We start from the raw sequence: 12,647 nt of genomic DNA, 5'->3' as shown, positions 1-12,647 counted from the left end.
CAGGAAAACGGGGCTGAAGACAAGGGGGTGTGTCCAAGGTGCGCTGGTGCACGGGGAGGTGTGGCCGAGGCGAACAATCCAAGAGTAATCCTTAGGGAAAATCCAAAACGCACGAGTAAGTCCAAAACCAGGAGATCCATCAGAACAAGAATTAAAAACCACGAAGGCCGGGTCGGAACCGGCGGACGGGGAACAGGAACGGGAACCGAGGTTAAAACCTTAACGGGACCAGGCGCTTCCTGGTCCCGGACTCGCATGATACGGAAATCAAATGCAGAGCCCGGAAGAGCGTCAGCGCCTGGCTTTTAAGGTGGGCAGGGAATAGGGCGGAGGTGCATGGAATAAAGTCTTGAGCGATAGGGCTGGAGCACCCTTAAGGAGGGGGAACTAATATCGTGACAGTACGCCCCTCCTTTTCAGGGCGGCTCCGAAGCCCTAAGAAAAAAAAAAGGGAGAGAAAAAAAAACCGATGGAATCCGGGCTGCCAGGGTGCCGTCCGCGGGGTCCAGGTGTTGGCTCTGTATTCTGTAACGAACAGTTCTTTCCGGACCCTATGCGGACGACACAGTCCGACGGAGTGGGGAAACACTGGGGAAACGTCATGCAGGAATATGGGGCTGAAGACAGGGGGGCGTGTCCAAGGTGCGCTGGTGCACGGGGAGGTGTGGCCGAGGCGAACAATCCGAGAATAGTCCTTAGGGAAAATCCAAAACGCAAGGGTAAGTCCAAAACCAGGAGATCCATCAGAGCAAGAATTAAAAAAACACGAAGGCCAGGTCGGAACCGGCGGACGGGGAACAGGAACGGGAACCGAGGTTAAAACCTTAACGGGACCAGGCGCTTCCTGGTCCCGGACTCGCATGATATGGAAATCAGATGCAGAGCCAAGAAGATCGTCAGCGCCTGGCTTTTAAGGTGGGCTGGGAATGGGAAACAGGTGCACAGAATAAAGTCTTTAATGAAAGGGCTGGAGCACCCTTAAGGAGGGGGGACTATAGTCGTGACAGTACGCCCCTCCTTTTCAGGGCGGCTCCGAAGCCCTAAGTAAAAAAAAGGGGAGGAAAAAAAAAAAACGATGGAATCCAGGCTGCCAGGGTGCCGTCCGCGGGGTCCAGGTGTAGGCTCTGCATTCTGTAACGAACAGTTCTTTCCGGACCCTATGCGGACGACACAGTCCGACGGAGTGGGGAAACACTGGGGAAACGTCATGCAGGAAAACGGGGCTGAAGACAAGGGGGTGTGTCCAAGGTGCGCTGGTGCACGGGGAGGTGTGGCCGAGGCGAACAATCCAAGAGTAATCCTTAGGGAAAATCCAAAACGCACGAGTAAGTCCAAAACCAGGAGATCCATCAGAACAAGAATTAAAAACCACGAAGGCCGGGTCGGAACCGGCGGACGGGGAACAGGAACGGGAACCGAGGTTAAAACCTTAACGGGACCAGGCGCTTCCTGGTCCCGGACTCGCATGATACGGAAATCAGATGCAGAGCCCGGAAGAGCGTCAGCGCCTGGCTTTTAAGGTGGGGAGGGAATAGGGCGGAGGTGCATGGAATAAAGTCTTGAGCGATAGGGCTGGAGCACCCTTAAGGAGGGGGAACTAATATCGTGACACCAGGTCTCCAACACTAGCCCTGGGAAACCCAACAGATATTCATTAAATCATACATTTCTTAAGACCTTGAAACTGTTGCAGTATTTAACTATGATTAAACTGGTAATGTGTTAAATTCAGTAAATCATAGATCCTTTGGACTAAAAATCTGAAGATCCTTCAACCTTCAAAGATCTGAATTCTTTTAATTGGACAAATTAATTGCCAAACTGATCAATAACTTGCAAGTGTTCCTAAAGTTCAATAAAAAGGCTGTTATACATTAAAGTATGGACTGAGGCTCTCCAAGTTCAAGTTCAAGTTCAAGTTTATTGTTATTATACTCATACACAGGTACTGTATATGGTATAACTAAATGCTGTTTAGCTAGCTCTCAGACAGTAAGTAGTACATAAAAAACCAACAATACAATTGTATAAGAAAAGAAAGACAGAGACAACAGGCAATGAACAACACAACAGGCAATGTGCAAAACAACAACAGGTAACAGGTCATGTGCAAAACAACATCAGTTGTGCAAAATCATACATCAACAGAATGAAATAAAGGATAGAAAATTATGGGGAGTGATCTTCTTGACATGTGAGGTAGAGGAAGATTTCAATGTTTGTTTGAGTTTTGATAAAGAGAGAAGGCACAGTGAGGGTTCAGATCGTAGGTGAGAGAGGCAGGGAGTTTAATAGTTTGATAGTGCAGGGGTAATAACTGTCTGTCCAAGACCAGAAGTAGAAAGCTATGCTCTAGGGGAATATATTTACAGTGCAGATTACGATTAAACTGAAAAGTACAATTGAAAATGACAATGACTGAAAACTAGAAGGGGTTGTGTGTGTCTCCATGTTGTTACATCCATGTGGGCAATGTAGACAATCCAAGATAAACATGGATTTAACATGATAAAGATAAAAAATGTGCCACTTTTTTACGGAAGCAAAAGTTCTGATAATCCCTGTCAGAGTGATTTGGTATAGACACTATAATGAATGTAGACCACAGAGACACTTTAACCTTTGACTTTTGTGTAAATCTGTCCACAGCTATCACCCAAGGATGGACTGTCTATTTCCAAAGAAGGAGCTATCCATAAGCTAATCTTGTCCAATGTTCAGGACTCTGATGCAGGGAAATACAAGTTTGAAGCAGAGGGACGAAAAACAGAAGCACATATAGTTGTTGAAGGTTTGTGTATCTAGTTTTTTGTTTTAATATGTAGAATTTGTTTCAGAATATACAAATAAACTATTATTTTCAAAGCAAATCCCAAATGTGTATTCACTAGGAATTACAAAAGCCAACAATCAGGTATATTAAAAGGTTTGCTTTGGGTTTTTTAAAGTTACAATAATTTGTCTTAACCTCCTTGTCTGATGGTTAACCTGGCCATAGGATGAGGAAGCTAGAACCCCCTAGCAGAGTAGGAATGTGACCAATGGGTGGCTGCACAGGTGGAAATGGGGTGGAGGAAGAATGCAAAAAGGTATGCAAGGGAGAGGAGATAGTGTACAGTATGTACAGTATGTATAATGTTTAAGTGAGGAAATGTTGTGAGGAAATGTCATAATTGATTACAAACTACAGACACCTGAGACTGATTGAACTTGGCGGTTATCATCCCTCTTAGGCTTCCATTATAAACTCAATTAGTAAAAATGTGCTAACTTGACAAAATGGCAATTAATAACCAACGTTTACTCTATTTCATGTCTATGCTGAACTTTGCAAAAATAATCTTGGTGAAAATCAATCTTTTCCTGCACTTCCATATTATACTGATGATAAAACAGGCAAAAGTTTTAAACACTTTTCTTACATGAGGAATTAAAAAAGAAACTGCTGCGAAAATAAAAATGACACAGAAACATAACTCAAATATGATTTTGTTTTTATTTTAATGTTTTTATGATATTTCACATAAAAAATAGAAACAAATAGAAATGAAAATGGAATAGACATAGAATATAAATTTCAAACACTCAAAGGAACAGAACACATTTTAAATATACAGTATCAAATACCTCACCAAGCTTTGGTTTGCAGTGTTTGTTTTATTCCCCCATAATCAGATCCTCCTGTGCTGGACAAAGAGGAGCTCCAGACGTTTTCGCAGCCCGTGACTGTGAAGGCTGGGCACAACGCTGTGTTCAAAATACCATTCGAAGGGCGGGAGCCTTTCAAGGTCTCTTGGTTCAGAGATGGCGAGGAGCTTCAGGATGACGTCAGCTTGAAGGTGGAAAGAGGGCCCAACCACAGCCGCCTGCTCCTCAGCAAGTGCCAGCGCAAGGACAGTGGAGACATAAAGGTCAAGGTCAAGAACGAGAGCGGTGCTGTCGAGGCCACGACCAAGCTTGTTGTTCTTGGTAAGAAAAACTGAAAGAGCACTGCTGAGAGACAGAAGGCAGCTCAGAGCACACACCAATGAATACAGTTGTTTACGTTGTTGATTTTTATTAGTGGAAAAAATGTTATAACATTATTACAATGGAGGGTTCAGAAAATGGAGAATAAGCAGGAATGGACCAAGTGGCTTAGTCAATAACTAAAATAATCAGAACACCCAAATTGTAAAGAGTTCTCCAAGAATATACCCGAACGATTGGGTCATGTGTAATAAAGAGTGTAATATAGAGTCATGGGACCTCTTTCTTCTCTGACACAGTTTTGGTGAAGAGTAAAATTCAGGCATACTTGGTTAAACAAATATTTATTAACAATGAAAATGATGTAAAACTACACTACACACAACATAAACACACAAAACACAGCTTTCTCTACAAGTTTACAGACAATGCGTTTCAGAGACCTAGGTCTAGACAACACAGAAAACCCCAGACTGCAACCTACAGTTTACAGAGGCCAGAGATATGCAAACTTCTGAACAAAGTGCAATACAACCTGTAGTTAAATCTTTCTTGCTGCAAGCCCGGATACCATGAAATAAATGGAAGTCTATTGGGTCTTTTCAGAGGATCTTGAACTAAGAACTGGCACAAGCATCAAGTTCCCCTCCTCTCTCCTCTCTCTCTTAGGGGCTGAGATTATTTTTCTCCTTTTCCCTCTTGTGCCTGATCTGACCATTTACCCAGAATTTAGTTAACTAAGGCAGTGGGCAGTTAAGAGGAGCAGTAATCCTTGCTTCATTTTGTGCTTAAATACATGGATGTATTTAAAACAATACATCAAATACATAAATACAATACAAACAATAAAAAGCAAAAACCAGCAATTCAAAAATATTATTATGTAATAACAATTTTAGTGTGGCACTAGGGATAATGTAACATGCACCTACTCCATAAGCCACATCATAGGGCTGCTCTTGTATCTCAAAGTATGGAGATCTTTATCTTTGAAAATGTCACGCTTTGTTCCAGAAGCATGGGACAAGCAATACAATATGCTACACTGTATATCTGTGCCCTATACTGTATCACTTTTCATAACCAGGATAGTGTGTTGCCATTCTCTTCTTGCAGATAAGCCCACCCCTCCACAAGGTCCAGTGGAGGTGCTGGAGAGCTCACCCACACGCATCGGGATCAAGTGGAGACCTCCGCGGGACGACGGTGGCTCCCCAGTTCTGAGTTATTCTTTAGAGAGGCAGCAGGTGGGGCGCAACACTTGGTTGAAGTTGGGAGAAGTCCCTGGCACCACCACCACCTTTGCCACTAACCAAGTGGAGCACGGCAAGAAATACAGCTTCAGAATCCGGGCTCACACAGCAGAGGGTGTCAGCAATGTGCTGGAGACTGACGACATCACTGCCGGCACAAAGGGTACAGCAATCCTTTCCTATCTCTTGACAGCTTCATGACATCATAATAAACATGTTGTGATAGTGTTGGGTTCTAAAGGGTGCTGCCTGAGCACCAGCAGAGCGCTTCCTATCCTTGAGCAGTGTGACGCTGTGTAGTCGTCTGGGAAGGCGTCCGTTCTCTGGTATACGAGAAGATTGAATAAAAATGAGAAGAATAATCCTTTTGTAGCAAAGAATAATCCTTTGTAGCCGGCTTGCAAATACTCTGGTTCTAAGGGTGAACAAAGTCTGTGGACGTGTGGGGGATCTTAAATATGAGACCTGATTAGCCTCAGGTGTGGAAGCTGCGCATTCCCACGCACCGTGGATTTGGGAGTGCAGTGGGAGGGGTGCTCCACTGTCACAATGGCTTCATGTAAACTCTAAACTTTTCCTATAGTCTTTAACAAACAAGATAATTCAGACATTACTGTAGTATTCAATAACAAAGTGGAAAGGGTTTATTTGCTTTTCTTTTTCTTTTTTTTAATGAGTGAAGATGGAATAGGTTTATGAACTCTTGAACTTTTAAATGTAGTGTAAATATTTTGAACTTCATAGGAAAGCTGAGGTAGGGTAGACTTTGTGGTACCATTTGTGTGTTAGCTCCGCAGTGTAGCGCCTCACAGGATTAATGTTTCCCCTGCAAGCCTGCATGTACCCAGCAGTTGCTGTTTGCCTTAAAGCACCTACTCTGATGGTGCTGTGTCTGTTGTCTTCCACTGATCATGATTGACTATTGACATGACCCAAGTTTGAGCTTCTGGCCTTTAGTCCATAGAGTAAGTGCATTTACTGTTTAAACAACAGGAGCCTGAGCAAAAAATCATACCACACAGCTTTTCAAATTGAATCCATAAGGATCCTCTGACTTTCTCCTGAACTAGTTATTCATGTAAGTAAAATAATTTGACAGCTAAAAGCAGGAATACACTTAAGCCTGCAAAATCCTTATGGACTGTGGCCTTTGAGGACTGGATTTGAAGACCAGGGCATTCATTCATCACATTCATCCTGCCTGAAACCTCTCCTGTTCTTATTGACAATAGTCCTGCTACAGTATTTATTTTTGTTCATGACAGCTTACTCCAGCCCCCCAGCTCCTCCAAAAGTGATCAGTGCTACTTCCAAGTGCATCACTGTGTCCTGGGTGCCCCCTCACAATACGGGGGGAAGTCGTATCACTGGCTACATCCTGGAGAAACGGAAGAAGGGAAGTAACATCTGGAGCCCTGTGTCAGACATGCCGATTACTGGTAGGATACCTTTTGTTTCTTGTCAATTCTTTGGACTCAGAATAAAGAAATTTAATAGAAAGTGTAACTTAATATGAGGATTTTTTTCGATGTGCTCTTTAACACAGGAGTCTCAAGTAAACTGAAATATCAAATTCCTACAGTAGGTTACTTTCAGTTTTAGCTAAATGTATCTCTTCTTGCAAATGAGATAATACATTTTGTTTTGAATCATTCACCCAGTTGGGTTTTCACAGCAGGGAATTAACCAGCTTCAGAATATTACTGTAGAGGAAGTAACATTAGTATGTGTTAATTCTCATTAATCAGTTAATCAAGAGATTAAAACTGCATATCTCCCATAGATCTCCCACAGTGTCATAATCTCTCAATAATAATATATGCTATGGCATGTGACTTTATGTTTAATAGCTTCTGTTTCACCTAATTTTTTTTTCCAGAGAAAAAATTTGCAGTGAGGGACATTGTTGAGGGGCAGCAGTATGAATTCCGGGTGGCTGCAGTCAATGCATCCGGGATAGGAGAGCCCAGTGTTCCATCAGATTTTATATTTGCACGAGATCCCATGAGTAAGTAACACTGACAACAGACAGAGGGAGACAGTGCAAATAATGACCACAGATACTCTCTTCAGCAGGAAGCCAATACCAGTGCTGCTTTTAAGAAACTTCTGGATGAGATACTGGGATTTATATTTACCCCTGCTGGTGTACTGTGGAATGAGCTAGTACTTCACGGTAGCCAGACACTCCTACATTGACTTGTCTTTCAAGCTTCTGTTACCGTGGTTACTAATTTAACATTATCTCCCATGCCCGCAGCAGATGGATCAAGCTACATAAGATGTGATCCGGCAGTGTTATGCAATTCTGTCTGAGTTTGTTGCACTTCCAGCTTTGCCCTGAGTTCTTATTTCTCACTGTGTGTTTCCTGGATTCTAGGCCATCGTTTCATCCTAATGACGTTCATTGGATTCTCCTCTCGTGCTTTTGTACTGTGTCTGTTAGTTTACTGATGCTGCTTGCTTCCCTCGGCTCTGAGTTTGGATTTCTTTTTGTGCTGTGCTCACCCGTCTTGAGTTGGATTACGCCCTGATTTGTGTTTGCCTGTACCACGATTGCCTGTGCTCACCTTGCTGCTCCAGTCCAGTCCATTGTAAACACAGTGCTACCAGCTCACACTCCTGCTTGCCTGTTAGCTAGTGTTTCTCTTCCTGCTCTTTGATTTATCTCACACAAACATGCCCCTGCTTATACTACTGTTCCTGCAGCAGCTGCATATGACAGACTAATTCCTACAGTAACTACCAAATGGGCTACATTAGCAAAATACCCCCCCCCCCAACCCCCCTTGTTTGTACATTTTCTGAGGTTCTTGTCTTCTTATGATAATAAAAATAAAAATAAAAGGAGGGACTTTACTAACTTTAAATAGAATAAACATTATCCCAAAGTAAACATTAACCTCCAGTTACTGAAATAAAAAATATATTATTCATGTTTTTAATTACAGAACTTTATATATTCTTCCATTCATATTTCCTGAAAACCTTTCTGCAATGCTCATCAACATACTGTAATATCCCAACTTAAAACGGCTGCAACTCCATGGGAGTGTCTCTAGACCTCTCGATTAGTTTCCACAGAGAATTACCTGTTTGTACATTTCCTTTTTTGCTGTACAAAAGTTGCTTGCATAGTATTACAAGTGAAGCTTATATAGACAAACAATTTATCCTGAGAAAGGAAATAATTTTCTAGGTGTTTAGCTATATGTATTCCCTGGACCAGGTCTTGGGGCTAATTGCTTAGTGTTTCCTTATCCTGTTGAATGTCTAAATCTGAACTATTGACTAGGATGCTGAAAAAAGCTCAGGTTCTAACTCTCACGGTGTGGAATTTCAGAGCCACCTGGCAAAGTTAAAGACCTGAAGGTGACAGACTCTACGTATAACTCTTTGTCCCTCTCCTGGGCTAAACCCAGCGAGGATGATGGAGATGTGGCCAAAGGGTACTACGTGGAGGTGAAGCCAGCTGATGGCCAAGCTTGGGAACGTTGCCACACAGCCCCGCTCAGCATGAGCTCCTACACGATTAAGGGCCTCAAATCCATGGGCATGTACTTTGTAAGGGTGGTCGCCAGCAACAACGGGGGTGACGGGGAACCACAAGAGCTGGACAACTATGTCCTCGCCATGCCCCCTCCAGGTGAGGACTGGTAGTCTTTGGAGGTTTCCTCACAAACTTGTTACAGTACAGTATGTCTCTCTTTGCTTACAATCTTAGCAGCTGCTCCTTACAAAGAAGCTACAATCTAAAAAAGATTGTGAAAAGAAATAAAGGAGTCTCTGTGAAATTCCGAATTACAGTTAAATCATGGCATGTTTTAATAAAGTTTGAATAAAATACTGTATGTAAGTACTGATTATTTTTCTTGGCACTACTTAGAAAGATCTTTTTAACCTATACATTCCTCTTTGCTTTTTTTATAGTGAGGCCTCATTTCCTCATTGATTCCAAATTTAAGAGTTTTATTGTAGTGAAAGCTGGAAACACAGTCCGAGTCAACATGAACTTTGAGGTGAGGAGTCCCACCACACAGGGACTTTAATATCTCCCCACTCTGCAGTGTCTGTCTTGACAATACCATAGAATTTGATTATTTGAATTGACACACGCAAATGCACCAAAAATGGGAAAGTAAATTCAATGAACTACTAAGAATCAAACAGAAGAAACAGCATTTACATGGTGCCAAAGAATAGAATATACTGTACAATTTTATAATAATTGTATCATATACAATTGCAAATAATTTTAATAATAAACCACTATATAAGTAAACCATGTAAAAAAATCAGTGCAAAAGTGTATATATGTGAATCAAATGGCAGCCATAAACAAAAAATATTTAAAAAAAAGATCTCTCAGGGATCTACAAAACGATTCTACAAATTATATGCAGCTAAAATTTGTTGACAATATAAGTTAAGTTTATAAGTTATATAGTTTTACATGAGTTTCAATTTGTCCATTTTAAAAGTAAAGCTCTCATAAGCATTAACATTCTGAACTGATTTCTATAAGTAGGACACTACAGAGTGTTATATAATAATTTCTACTGAACGCCTTGTTATCCACAAACTCTTCACAATACTAGATAATACCCTGAATTGCTCTCTCAGGAGAGGATAAAAGTCATAGGTCTACATTGTCATGTTCCATGCTTACAAACACAATTGATGCCTCAATTGTTCCATAATCTTGTTTCAATTTGCATCGGACCCTATAAATATTTAAATAATACTGCTGATAATGCCATCAACATTCAACATTTTGGCATAATTATTATAAAACATTCATACCATACTTTTCACAACTGTCATGAAAGCCTGTTCTCATTAACATTGTTTAGTAAGTACTAACTTCTGCCTCTGACAGCCATAGCAAAGTGCTCTGCTTACTGAAATCACACATACAGTATAGTACGTGATGCATAACATCTTATACTGTATGTGTTGACCCTGATCATCTATCTGCATTCCACAGGCTTCTCCTATACCAGAGATTGTCTGGCTGAAGGATGGCATTCCTGTGTCCAAACGGGCCACTATTACCAACTCTGATGGGGTGTCCCAGCTACTCATCCCCTCCTCTGAACGCTCTGACTCAGGAATCTACACCATAAATGTCAAGAACTGCATTGGTCAGGAATCGTTCAGTGTTGAGATCAGAGTCACAGGTAATCATGTCTCAAAATTGCAGTTGGCAACACTTGTCCCAGACAGCAACAGGATTTTAGGTGCAAGCCTCATGCAATTCAGAAAAAATAAACATTTTATACTAATAATATCTTCATAGGAATTAAAAATTGAAGTTTGTGGCTTCAACAATAGGTACATATGAAGGTTGTTATTCCAAATACCTCTAAATAAATATCCACAGACACTTCTAACAATGAAAATGTGCCAACTTGGATAAATACATGGATTTTGTTTAATACTGGCTTTAACTGATGTTTTTTTTCTTACTGTTATGTCAGAAGATGAGAATAGTCAGTCATTAAATAATAAAAGTATAATAACATTTTAATTCCAAAGGTCAGAAATACCAAATTAAGTCACAAGGTATCTTTTACTTTTCTATTTATTGATAAATAAACAACAGTTTTTAACACAAGAATGCATTAAACAAAATAAAAACCATAAATATGACATGGACTTTTGATGTACATGAGCTCAAACATTAAATCAATACTTCAAACACTCATTAACTAAAATCTAGAAGTTTACACTGTATACACTACATGAATCTATACCTGGAAAAATATAAAATATTTATCATAATTTACACCATAGACCAAGGGTCTCCAGCCCTGGTCCTGGAGAGCTCTAATACAGCAGATATTACAGGTCAAATTTTGAAGGAACTATCTTACTGTGATCAGTTATCAATTAAGTAATGCTAACTATCATCAATGCTCTAAAGAAAGTTACCAATCTTTAGAAGTAAGCAACCTATAAGACTAAGAGGCTTGGGGCTCATCAGTACCAGGGCTGGAGATCTATGTTCTGGGGTGATGCTAAAAGAAGATATTTGCTGCACAAGTTCCAGGCTAAAAGGTGTCCAGCCTTTTGGACATTTCCTTTAAATTAGGGGCTACTTCTGATAAGTTTGAAGTGTGAAAGCTTATCAAAAGATCTCATTCCAATCTGTTTTAAAAGTTGCAAAAATGTGCACTTGAAAATAATCAATGTAGTCATTTTAAAAATGTAAATTGTGAGATACCCAACATGGTGGCACTGTGGCTAAGGATCTGTGCCTGTGGCTGGAAGGCTGCTGGTTCAAATCCCACAGCTGGGAGAGGAATTCTACTCTGTTAAGCCCCTGAGTAAGGCCCTTAACCCAAACTGCTCTAGGGGTGCTGTACAATGGCTGACCCTAAGCTTCTCTCTGTGTCTGTGTCTCATGGAGAGCAAGCTGAGGTAAGCAAAAAAAATGAATTCGTAATGCAAGAAATTGTATGGGGCTAATAAAGTGGTCTTGTCTTATGTAGAAATATTCAAGCTGAGATTTCACAAACATTAAGACTCTTATAGCAGCCTCAGAAACCTTCACCCATATCTGCAGTACTCAGAAAAACATTGCTTAAATCTTAAAAAACACTAGTGAACTTGAAAAGAACAGTCAAGAGCAACCTCCCTAAAGCATCTTACTGTATATGAGAAACTGAATTCTAAAAATATTAGGAACTTAAAAACCTCTTTTTTGCATTTTTTAGCTAAACTAGTTTGTTATAAGTGATATAGGGCAAAAAGGGAAATTAATTGAAAAATAAAAAACAACTCAAAGCTGTAACTGACAACAATTTGTGCTTCAATGCAATTTCTCCACTGTCACTATTAAATCATAATTACTATTCCAAAACTCTCTTAATTTAATAAATTATGAATGTATCTTCCCCACTCCTACTTTGTCTCTTTGTATCTATATAGATTTTTGCACAGAGTAAACAGTAATTGTGCTGGGAAGGAGAGGTGACTTTTGAAAGTCACCGCATTTTATGTCATGAAAATGTTTCTCATTCCTGGATCTCAGACGAGCCCAAGCCACCAGGACCAGTGCAGCTGGAGGAGAATGTGTCTGGAACAGTGACGGTGTCCTGGGAACCTTCACCGGATGAAAAACGGGACAACAGGCTACACTACATGGTGATGACACGAGATTCCAGCAAGCTGTCCTGGCATACAGTAGCAGATGACATCTTCAACAACAAGTTCACTGCTATCAACATTGTCGCTGGCCGCTCATACTACTTCCGGGTGTATGCCAAGAACGACATGGGCCTCAGTGCACCCTCTGAATCTTCAGCCTGGGAGATAGGCAAAAAGAAAGGTTAGCAAAACCAAAAAACAGAATCCTTTTGAGAAGAGAAGCCCATAAGTATTCAGCATCTCATAATGAGCACAGAATTAAAGGTGTTTATT

At 40.7% G+C, this 12,647-nt stretch overlaps 1 protein-coding gene and 1 long non-coding RNA gene across 5 annotated transcripts in view; one reads left to right on the top strand and one right to left on the bottom strand.

The window, feature by feature from the left end:
- LOC148658536 (immunoglobulin-like and fibronectin type III domain-containing protein 1) overlaps positions 1-12,647 on the top strand; it is a 52,467-nt gene that overhangs the window by 34,959 nt on the left and 4,861 nt on the right. For all 3 annotated transcript variants that reach the window (XM_088639834.1, XM_088639835.1, XM_088639833.1), the window contains 9 exons: positions 2,650-2,791; positions 3,676-3,969; positions 5,086-5,385; positions 6,488-6,661; positions 7,102-7,230; positions 8,566-8,868; positions 9,153-9,241; positions 10,210-10,402; positions 12,259-12,555. In XM_088639834.1, the coding sequence (XP_088495960.1) occupies positions 2,650-2,791; positions 3,676-3,969; positions 5,086-5,385; positions 6,488-6,661; positions 7,102-7,230; positions 8,566-8,868; positions 9,153-9,241; positions 10,210-10,402; positions 12,259-12,555 (1,921 nt within the window). The remainder of the gene's footprint in view (positions 1-2,649; positions 2,792-3,675; positions 3,970-5,085; positions 5,386-6,487; positions 6,662-7,101; positions 7,231-8,565; positions 8,869-9,152; positions 9,242-10,209; positions 10,403-12,258; positions 12,556-12,647) is intronic.
- Positions 10,789-12,647, bottom strand: part of LOC148658534 (uncharacterized) — a 28,380-nt gene continuing 26,521 nt past the window's right edge. For both annotated transcript variants that reach the window (XR_015940093.1, XR_015940094.1), the window contains one exon: positions 10,789-12,532. This is a non-coding gene — a long non-coding RNA (uncharacterized LOC148658534). The remainder of the gene's footprint in view (positions 12,533-12,647) is intronic.

Source organism: Lepisosteus platostomus, chromosome 7 (genome assembly GCF_059453375.1).
Source record: "Lepisosteus platostomus isolate fLepPlt1 chromosome 7, fLepPlt1.hap1, whole genome shotgun sequence".
Lineage (NCBI taxonomy): Eukaryota > Metazoa > Chordata > Actinopteri > Semionotiformes > Lepisosteidae > Lepisosteus > Lepisosteus platostomus.
The sequence above is the reverse complement of the archived record's forward strand: the minus strand, read 5'-3'. Positions and strand labels throughout refer to the sequence as shown.